General features: G+C 44.1%; 1 protein-coding gene across 1 annotated transcript; it reads right to left on the bottom strand.

Annotated features, from left to right (window-relative positions):
* Window positions 1–5931: 5931 nt before the first annotated feature.
* Window positions 5932–7652, bottom strand: MELLADRAFT_91910 (uncharacterized protein; the record flags this gene model as incomplete). Its single annotated transcript, XM_007414928.1, has 9 exons — window positions 5932–5990; window positions 6093–6303; window positions 6366–6463; window positions 6529–6646; window positions 6708–6787; window positions 6928–7001; window positions 7065–7132; window positions 7211–7428; window positions 7517–7652. The coding sequence occupies 9 exons, from the start codon at window positions 7650–7652 to the stop codon at window positions 5932–5934; spliced, it is 1062 nt and encodes a 353-aa protein (XP_007414990.1).
* Between the last annotated feature and the right edge of the window lie 3506 nt (window positions 7653–11158).

Raw genomic sequence — 11158 nt, 5'->3', positions numbered from 1 at the left:
AATCTTTTTTCACTCTTACCTTCATCTCTCTTTTTTCTTGTCTTATCTATATTTTTGTTTAGGCCAAAAATTTTAACGGACTTTGTACCAGGAGCTCTGCCAGAAGGCAAGAGTTCTTGGCCAAAGCAAAGCAGTTGGACTACCAAGGTCGTTCCCCTATATCTGGATGGGGTGTGTGTTGGAACGTGGACGCTGACTACCTCAAACGTCTGAGTGATGCCCGAGATGTAAGTCTATTCTATATCTTCTTTCTCACTATCTCTCTGTTTCTGACTCCTCTCCTTATCAAATTGTTCTGTAGGTCGTCGACACCATTCTTCTCAGTGACCGCAAAACTCGATACTATCAGGGCATCCACATCACTGCTGACGAATGGGACTCCATTGAGAGCCTGGTTAAGATACTAGAGGTTAGTTACTTTTGCTCTCCTCTTGCTTGTTTTGATGTGTTCAATATGTTTATTGACCTCTAATTCACTGTTTGTAGGTATTTTTATATGCCACAAAAAGAATGGAGGGCGACTCCCCCACCGGCTGCATCTTATTAGCCAAATACTCTCGAATGGTTCTCGAACTTGACAACCTTATGCATGTTTGTGATGATCCTGACCTCAAGGTTATGATCGAATCGATGTTGTATAAACTCGAGGGATGTCAAGCAGAAGCAGTTGCTTCCGATGTGATCGTTTTATCTACAGTTCTCAATCCCCGATTTTGTACCTGTTTTTTCGACCTCAACTATCCTGAAGACACTGTTCAAGCCAAGCAGCTTTTTATCAATGCCTTTGAAGGTGCTCTGGCGAAATGGGTTGAAGATCCCATCAACTCAACTTCAGAAAATGATCAAGCTACTTCAACTTCACCTGATCTCACCTCTCCCAGCCCAATCTGTTCACAATAAACGCAGTGAGGAACGTGGCAATTACGTCGATGGGGCTCATTTGTTGCTTCCCGGTCAGTCTGAGCTAGACTGGTGGAGAGTAAGTTTCTCATTTCACTATCTCTACAAAATCAATATCATTTCTGATTTTATGTAACTACATATAGGAGCACGAGAGAGATTTCCCGGTCCTTGCAACACTTGCTCGTGATTATCTTGGCATATCGGGCACCTCTTGCCCTTGCGAGAGAACTTTCTCTTCTGCGGCTGATATTGCAGTCCCTTCTCGTGCGTCTTTAACAGCAAAGGCGATCCAGATGCTGGTCAGTGCACGCAAGTGGTTGAAATCCAACATTACACTATCAGGTCTATTTGCTGATGCTGCAGCATATCTTAAAGCTTACGAAACTACTAGCAAAAAGACTAGTAAAAAATGATTTCACTATTGTCTCATCTTATTTCTTTTTATATGTTTCAATCAATACAAGAAGATCTCAATTTTACCTTTAAAGATTCAAAAAACCTTCAAAAACACCTGTGTGCGCTTTTTTTTTCCTTTTGATATGTTTCAATCGATACAGGAAGATCTTAAAAAACCACCAACAATCTCAAAATGAGTTGTGCGCGCTCTTCTTTTCATCCCCACTCTATAGCTTACCATGATACACATAAGTAATACATATGGCTTGAACAAAAAAAAGGCTTTGCCTCACTCCGAGGCGCTTCTGATTGTGAGATTGAGCGTTAGTGGAGCGAAGCAATTTTTTCGCTCTGAGAACCCCATAGCGCTCCAATAAAACACTCTGAGGCGCTACCCGCGGTGAGATTGAGCGATAGTGATGCGGAGCGATTTTTAAACCCGCAGCGCTCTGAAAACTCCCTAGCGCTTCCAAGAGTATAGCGTAGCGAATGACTTTCTTTCACAGCGCTCCATCACTACGCTCGTGAAAATTGGGGTTTTAGCGGTGTGGCGTGGGTGTTGCCTCAAACCACGCAACACGGCTGACGGCCAATACCTAAAATGCTCATTGGTTTCAGAACTGCTCAAATTGTGATTAATCAACAAAGCCTGGGTGATTGCGGTAGTACCCTTTGTGCTTTGGTGCCTACAGTTAACCTTGCCAATCATGATCACCGGGTTTGCCAAAACGTGGAACAATTCATATGTAATCTCTACCATGTCTCAGATGACGTGTGTCTCCTTTGAGGGTTTATCTTATGCCAATCTAGAGCGCACAATGAACCGATTCCAGAAAATGCCTAACTCCGTCCACTCAAAACTTAGCTTTGGTCCAATCCATCATGATTACTCTTCAAACCGGATGATGGACGTGGAACAAGTCATCAAGTTGTGCCGTAACAGTTTGACAGGTTTGAGATTCAAGTTCGATGTGTCAGTAGGATTTGCACCAAGCTTGATAAATGTGATCAAACATGTCGAAGACCTTCAGTGTTTAGTGATCATAGGTAGCTCATGTGAAGGTCATATAAACAATGCAGATTCTCTAGAGGATTTGTTCATGGCGACCAACAATCTGCGCTCATTAACCCTCGAAGTCAAGTCATTACAGCGCTTGGACCTTAAATCAGGATCGCTAGCTCATCTGGACCATTTATCAGTTGCATGTAATCCTCATAACTTAGATGCCATCACGGACCTTTTCAAGGACCACTCACAAAATATCAAGTGTCTAGAATATACACCACATATCGATTATGATCACCCGGCGGACTTAGTCTTATCACTTCAGAAGTCACTTCAGATTCTGTTCGCGGAAGCGATTCCTGAATTATTGCCTGTGAGCGTTAATGATACGGTGCTTCCGCAACTTTGAGTGGTTCAAACTATTAACTCGGCCAGTGTGCAAGGAGACCTTGCGTGGCTAGAATCAAGGTTTTTTTGAAACATGGAAGTTTTAATCACGGGGTATTATCATTCAGGCAATTATTGGTGGTTGATGTTAAGTGACCACAACCAAGCCTACCTCAAAACACCTAAGAAGTTCAAGAATATCATCTTTGTACCGTGTAACGCGGTTCCAGTGCACAATCCGAAGCTTGCCAAGATGTTCAAGGTGTATGGCTTAGACTGTCATTTCAGACGTCAATTATCTTACAAAGATCTGATGGTGAGTGATTATTTTTGTAGCAATGGTGTCAAATGTCTGAGCCCTGCGATGTGCCGCTCACAGGGTATAGCGGACACCATTGCAAATCATGGGCCCCTTGGTTCTATGGAATGATATCATGTGCATCGACATAGTGGCTTAACCAATGAGCGCAGATCACTTAAAAGCTGTGATGATTGAGTAATTCCTGTAAATTGTAACTGAAATCACACCGAGTTTGTGATTGGATGTCAGAACCTCTTTCGGGATAGGTTACGGTTCTAGATAATACATAACGGTAGCGGGTGTGTTGGTTAATCAAAGGGATGAGTGTCATGCCCCTATCTCAAAAGATTTCGCCGCTAATGTTTTCCATCAAGATCATTGTGGGGATATGAGAAACATGTTGAGTAGCACAGTATTGTGTGACACTTCACGATGTAGTGAGTTACAAGATTGGTAAATGGGTCAATCATATCAAAGTATGCATGAGTTCAATTGGAAGATAGCAATGAAGAGACTGAGAAGTACACTCTTTGTGACAATAACACAAGGGTAATTATGGGTGAGCAGATCAATTTTGCCTATTCGATGGCATGAGTCAGACACTCAAAGGTCGGTTATAGATGCTGCACGTTTGAGAGGTATGATCTAATACTAAGATGTATATCATCGTGACAAATATTTGATTAGGATGGGAATCCAGAGGATTGAAGTGTGAGGTACATACCTGTCACCGTGCCTTTATTTATGCTTCTGATGATTACTTCATCGGGTCCAGGAGATGTCAATGATAAAATTCTCTCAGCCACAGGAGATAATTTCAAGAGTGAGAATACAACATGCACCCTGTTTTCCATGGTTAATACTTAGTGTTTGTAAAGCTTCAGCTTAATGTTTGGTTTTGTTGCTCAATGTAAGTTAAAAGACTTTGCGGTGACAGAAATTAGAACTGTGACCAAAGTTACGATTGGCCTGAGCGTTGATAAGTAACATGATGTCAGATACTAATTCAGAGTTGATTGGAACCTTTAACCGCAGCGCCCGCCACTGATTTGCTAGTAGCATATAATCCGTAAACAATACTTGTAGCAAAAGTCTGAGAGATATCATCATATGCTCTGAATCAGCTTTATTGCTTGTTGTATGGACTCCAGCACTTTGATTAATCTCCCTTCAGTCTCACAAAAATTACTAATTGCATTTTTGTTCCTGGTGTGACAGCCACCCCAAATGTGTTGCAACTTTGGCAGAGCGTTGACTTTCAAATCCAAGGACTTCAAAGGCCCCAAATTCATTGAGACAGACCATTTGCAATTTTTTGAGGGTGAAGTTGAGGCGGATTTTGAGATTGTTTGCAACGATATTGAGGGAATTCCATGTGCCAGTGCAATGGTAGACCACATGTCGATATTGGTCTAGGTAATTACCATTCAGTAATTCCAGCATGAAGTCCCAGTCTTCATCTGACAGCTTGGTGTGCCTCCCAAGTTGATTGTTTTTGGCAGGGTTCTAGACAACAGACACCGTTTGTTGATGAAGCACATGTCATTTCAAGATGGTGCGTGGACTAACAGTTGACTTTAATAGTGATCCAACCTTTTTGAATGTCTTCCCTTCACGCTGGACAGCTAAAACCTCTGTGCTGACATTGTATTTTCCGGGCCACACAGGTTGAACCCTCATTTCTGGAACTATGCCAAGGTGGTCAGCTACCCTGCCAACATATTTACCTTGTATTTTTCAATCTGAGGTATCCTTGGATGCCAATCCTTGGACAGAAGCTTCCCAAGGTTTTGATCCAGGGTAATTCTCAGCGCAAAAGGATACCTTGGATAGAAACCCTGGACAAGGTCTGTCCAAGGATTTGCCTCCATTAATGCCTTGGATTTCTCAACCCAAGGCATCTATGTTGGCAGTGCTATGGTGGAGCTGAGAAGAGACAAGCAGGAGAATCTTACCTTAGTCAAATGCTCCAAGGTTTTGCAAGTTAGAAAGGTGATTAGGTACATGGCTAGACAAATTGGCTGAGAACCAACAAGGAGGACTACTGGACCAGAATCAAATGACCAGGATTGGAAGCTCCAGAGATTTGGGAGCAAGCAAGAGACAGTGAAGGTGTGGCTGGGGAAATCATGGGTGATGTCCAGACCTTGGGGGACCAATACATAGGGTTGCCCCCAAGGCTGTCTAACGTAATGCAAACTCCAGGGTAGTTACAGGTCCTATATAATTGGCTGTATAAGTTAATGGTGTGGCAACCAAAGTCCAATGAAATTTTGCGCACATGACGCAAATTTCACGTACAGATGTATTTCCTGAGTAAAGTTCTGATTGAACTTCTATAAAAGGTTTGAGTCCTTTCCATTTTGCTCTCAAGTGTTTCCTGAGCAAAGACCTGATTGAACTTCTATAAAAGTTATCAGGTCATACCTCAGTCAAAACCACGCTGTGGAGCAGGGTCACCCTGGTGAGGTATTGTCAGACTTAGCCTGCGGCGCAACCCCAGCTCCACTACCGCACTGCCCCACTTCACAGCGGCGGGGTTTTTGTGTTGCTACAACAGTTGAAGTGCCTCATGCAGGTTTTTACAGGTAGACATTTAGGATAAGAACAACCAGAGCAATTCAAAGCACACAAATTGAATGTCAAGGTCAACAGATTTTTGAGCATCGATTGGGTTTTGTTAATTCGAGAGCTCTAGTGAAACGATAGGAGGAAATAGGAACAAAGGTACTTTTACTGTTTTATTCATTGGAATATTGATAGCTGGCTTAACAGAAGTCTTCCTGAGATCAAGTTTTAACATTCAAAACATTCATAGATCATTTGAGTTGCAAGCGGCCTTGGGTTCATGTCAGTTGCCCGAGTCAGGAACGCTGGCATTCCGACAGGCCATCCTCATGAATAATTCATCCCCAGTGCCGTGTGGGAGGTAACTTCACTACAGAAAATATTGTGATGTTCCTGCTTTGTCCGTGGGTACACGAGTCTGGTTGGGCACTGTAAACGGTGGAAGCATAGTAGCAGCTATTCAGTGAGACGTAAGCCAGGGAGGAGTCGCCTCAGCAGTCAAGCATTGGCAAAAAAACAACGGAGTCTCACCCGCCGTGAAAAGTTTAAAACTTGTTTGCTTGTTGACAGCTCCGCCTGCATCCACGCACATAACACTAGCCACGTTACCACAACGATAGCAATAATTCGGTGCGGACCAGACCGTGACTAGGTTGTCCTCGGGTGCAAACATGTACTTGTACCCTTCCTGCACCAGTTGATGGGCTCGAGCGATTAAGCCAATAGCGTTGGCATGGTTGAACTGAATATATCAGACGTGACCAGTACCGCAGAGTTTAGGAATGCCCAAGAGGCCGAACTCACTTCCTGAGCAATCTTCGCACCAAACAGCCAACCTGCGCCTCGGGGGGAAACCGACCAGTTACCACCCACGATGTCATCTGGGTCAGACCACATCAGGTCTGGACCAGCTTACAATCATCAGCCCATTCAAGACTGCCCCAAGAAAAAGTATCACTGTATTTACCACAAAAAGCACCCGCGTGCGGTATTTCTTGCGCCCGGCTTAGTACTCTGATCTGATCGAGTGTACGAATCTCGGGGGAAAGGCCGCCGTGCACACATAATATCGTGGAGTCGATTATCTTTTTCCCAGATTTTGCGTGAGAAGATATCCTCATGCACATGCAAAGGAGAGCGACGGACCGCGGCCAAATTCAGGCAGTCAAATACATTACAGCAGGCCTTCCAAACGTTAGCGTTACCATACTTCCGGTGGCATTCATCTAAATTCCATTTCGCAGCAGCGAAATATCACGGGGTAACAGCAGTGTGAAAAGATGTGCATCATCAATGAGCTTCAGTAGTAGTCGGTCGTCACGTCATGGAAGGGCGAGCTAAATTGACGAATAGTCGTGTCAAATACCATAGAAGCCATACACCTGTGTTATTGAGCGGGATTCGTGGTTGCCACGAAGCAAGGTGATTCTGTCCGGATACCTATGTATATCAAGTTCACTAGGGATCTCAAAAAGGCTACCTCAAAAGAATTGCAGCAACTACCTTGCTTTATATGTCAATAACAACGAAAAAGTCTCCAAAGAGAAATGGCCGCGATCGACAAAATCCCCCTTCGGTGGCAGGTCATCGAGGTCAGCGATATGTACCGAGCGTATTGCTGACGTGGAAGTTTAGCTAGGAAGGCCTACCATCAAAACATAATTAGTTTCGCCCGGCTGTCCTCCGACCCGAAACATCTCAATCATGTCCCATAACTGGCCGTGGATATCACCGCAGACCGTCACGGGAGAGGCGACCGGCTGGACGTTGGACTCTTCCATCAGAATAGATCGCACAATGTCGCACAAACATTTGATATCATGCTCAGGTAGATGTTGACATTTTCTTAGCTTGTCGATAGCATCATCTGGAACCAAAGCCGACCGGGAAAGTAAGCGAAGGATTGACGAGCAAATATACGTCTGGGAGACTCGGAGCCAAAGTGGCTAGATCACCTAAATCTATCATTTCGGCCCCTGGATGTCGGAAGAAGGAAGTTGACTGATGAGTGGGAAGATGACGGTTCGGTGTCTCAATCAGAGAATTCGAAGGGGGAATAATTGCGAGCGTACATATGGAATCCGAGTGCATGTGAGCAGTCCGACGCAGCCCGCCGCAGGTACATACTCGAAAACCGAGTATCTGTATGGGGCAATACAGAGTGTGTGTTTCGGGTTTTGAGGTTTCTCCTCCACCCTTAAGGCTCTGACCCGGTAGGCCCGAAGCCTTTTAGAGCTGGCCGAAGCCGCCACGACGAGAGCGCACGCGCCTCGCCCAAACCCGATATTTCAATTAAAAAACGGGGTAGATCTAGTGGTGTGACATGTAAAATCTTCTTCGAATTGCAAATCAAAATTTTTCTTACTCTCATTAAACACCATGGCATCCACCCCACGACATCGCCCAAGATCATCAATTGTCCCATCACCCAAATCAGCTTTATCATCTGCCGCTCTGACATCACCACTTGCTCCAGCCAGGCGTCTCTTGACTTCTGATTCAGGTTCAGAAGCTTCAAATCCGGACTCCGAGAAGGCCAATGGCAAGCGCTCATGGGTGTGGTCCCACTTCAAGACCATGGATGTTCAAGGCTCTAAAAAGCATGTTTGTCAAGCAATACTCCCTTACGCTGATGGAAGGATCTGTGGTACTCTCATGACACCTGACAAAACCGGGTCCACCAAAGCACTTAGTCGCCACCTCCAAAAAAAACATAACATAACTTCAGATGCCCCCCCTCCTGACTCAGGGATCATGAGAAATTTCATTCAAAGGGGAGCGCTGGAATATGTACGTGTTCTTATATTTTATGCCACCGGTCTTGTTATGCATATAAACTGACAGGTCTGTCTTCACAACTGTTCTCCAGCGTGGCCCGGTCAATCAACAATCAGTGAAAGCAGCTCTTATATGCCTTGTTGTTGAGGAAGAGCTTCCTTTTACTGCAGTTGATGCCCCAGCTTTCCGGAACTTTGTAGAGTTGTGCAATCCAGCAGTCATTCCATATATGATTAAATCCACCGCACTGGCAGAAAATCTCATGGACCATTTTCGGAATACTCGCAAAGATATGATCGAGATTTTGTCTACAGAACCATCTATCAGCTTGACTGGCGACACCTGGACTTCTACCAACGGCCAGTCGATATTTGGGGTTACTGCTCACTGGATCGATAAAAAATTCAAAACACATGAGGCCATCATTGCGATGAAACAAATAATTGGCTCTCATAGTGGAGTCAACTTAGCAGAGCACCTTCACGATATCCTTGAATCTTACAACATAACCGATCACTTTTTCTGTATCACTGCCGACAACGCATCCAACAATGGCACCATGGCTGTCCAACTCGAATCTAAAGTCCCCCAATTTCAAGCTAAAACAAACCTTATTGGCTGCTTAGCACATGTTATCAACCTGGTGGCACAAGCAGGCATGGCGGTCTTTTCAAAGCATCTATCAACAATTGCTACCCCCCTCCCCAACACCCTTTCTCATCTTGTTGATACACCCGAAGTTGAAGATCCACGAGGAGCATTGTCAAAGATTGATAAACTGACCAAGCTGGTCAGAAATTCACCTGAACGGCTTCGTGATTGGAAGAGCTTGGCTTCAACCACACCTGGTATTATGAAACCTCTTGGACTGATCATTGATGTTTCCACTCGATGGAACTCAAGATACTATCAACTCGAACGATTTGTTCATCTCAAGACTGTGGTCAAGTTCAAGTGTGAAACCGATCCGGACTTGAGAAAATACCTACTCACCAAAACCGAATGGCAAGTAATCGAGCACATGGTAGTCTTTTTGAAACCTTTCGAGCGCGCTACCAAAATCATCAGTGCGTCTTCATATCCAACCTTTGCCGATGCCATGCCAACATTTGAGTGGCTCATCGAAAAGCTACACAAGGTCAGTGTTATTTACAGTTGATAATCTTTCATCTACTTAGCTTACTGATAGTATCACACTCTTAGGCCAAATCCGATTATTCAAATCAGGCCATCATTCCTATGCTCGAACCGATGCTCAAAAAGCTTACCGATTACCAAAAAGCAGCTGGTCTTAAACCAGTATACATGTGTGCTGCCATTCTGGACCCGCGCCGCAAATTGGACGCTTTCTCCGAGGAGACTCAGATGTTTCTCAGCCTTGACAAGCACGAAATTACTGATATGTTCATCCAGCAGGCTACCAAGTACAAAACTCCAATCGATACCGATGTTACAGTTGTTGAACCCCCCTCCTCAGACGATGATGACGGTCCTAACCATTTCATCAAGAATCGACCACTTGCCACCGCTGCTGCCGAGGTACGCGCGTATCTTGCCGCTGCGCGTGAACTTGAACGTCGCAAGCCGTTGGGGTTCTGGAGTGAAAACGAATCGAACTTCCCCATTCTAGCTCGAATGGCAAGGGCTTACCTAGCTGTCCCTGCCACTAGTTGTCCGACCGAGCGAGGTTTCTCAGCTGGAGGGAGGGTAATGAGTGATCACCGTGCATCCATGCATTCACAAACACTGGAGGCACTTGTGTGTTTGAAAAGTTGGGGACCAGTTTTGAAGGCTTTCTATGAGAGTTTACGCAAGCGTACCAAGTGAGAATGTTTTTTATTGAATGCAAAGATATAAGGCATCAAATTCAATTTTGAACGACCAAAACAATGTTAAAATTCTGAATTCAATTTATACATACAATCAATTGAGACTACTTTTTTTAATTCTTCTGTTTTTTTTGAAATGAAAGTGAACAAATGAATCTCTAAACTTGAAACTTATATCAATATTTCTTCCATACCAAGCACTGGATACCCTATCGGGTACCCAGATTTTCTCTCCTGGAGCCGAAGCCGACCCTAACCGGGTTCGGCTAGGGTCGGCTAGGGTAGCCCCGGGTCCGGGTCAGAGCCTTATATGTTTGGGATTTCTTGGCCAGGCGAACGTCCTTCAAGCCCATACGGAGCAAGTTCACTACTTATCCTTCGCGAGCTGATAGTGGATCACCAAAAAGATATTGAACAAATGAATCACAGAGCTATTCAAATTGCAAGACAACTTTTATCTGAACCTACAACACTTGGTACAAAAGCTGCATCATTTATCTTTTAAGTTTTAGGAAAACGGCGTTCGCTGACAAAACCTCAATAACTCCCGATGCCTATTCCAATTTCCCAGTTTACGCGTCCTATACATTTAATCCCAATTTAAAAGTTTGCTAGACTCATTTTGGGTGATGTAGTATGACCTACTGTTACAGTTTATGCTAATGAGTTTTCTCATTGAAGTGGAAGGGATTTGATTCACAAGAGTAAGAGGAAAAGAAATTTCATCCGTCAGCACTCCATTTTACTTAAAAGACTAACCTTTGTTGCCTTTACATAGTCAACCCGACCGAGCCAATTGAGGACAAGATGAATCAGCAGGGACAACCAAGTCATCATCACGATCAGTAGACCGAGCTCATCTTATTAAATTTGACCAAAACATTACCAGGTAAACTCAAATCAAGAAGATCAATTGAAGGATTCTTAATCATCTAAACCTGAATGTTTTTATTTCATAAACTCTTTGGTTTATTATCAAATCACCACTCT

The sequence above is a fragment of the Melampsora larici-populina genome, assembly GCF_000204055.1.
Source record: "Melampsora larici-populina 98AG31 unplaced genomic scaffold MELLAscaffold_47, whole genome shotgun sequence".
NCBI lineage: Eukaryota > Fungi > Basidiomycota > Pucciniomycetes > Pucciniales > Melampsoraceae > Melampsora > Melampsora laricis-populina.
Note: the sequence above shows the minus strand (reverse complement) of the source record. Positions and strands in the feature narration are given on the sequence as shown.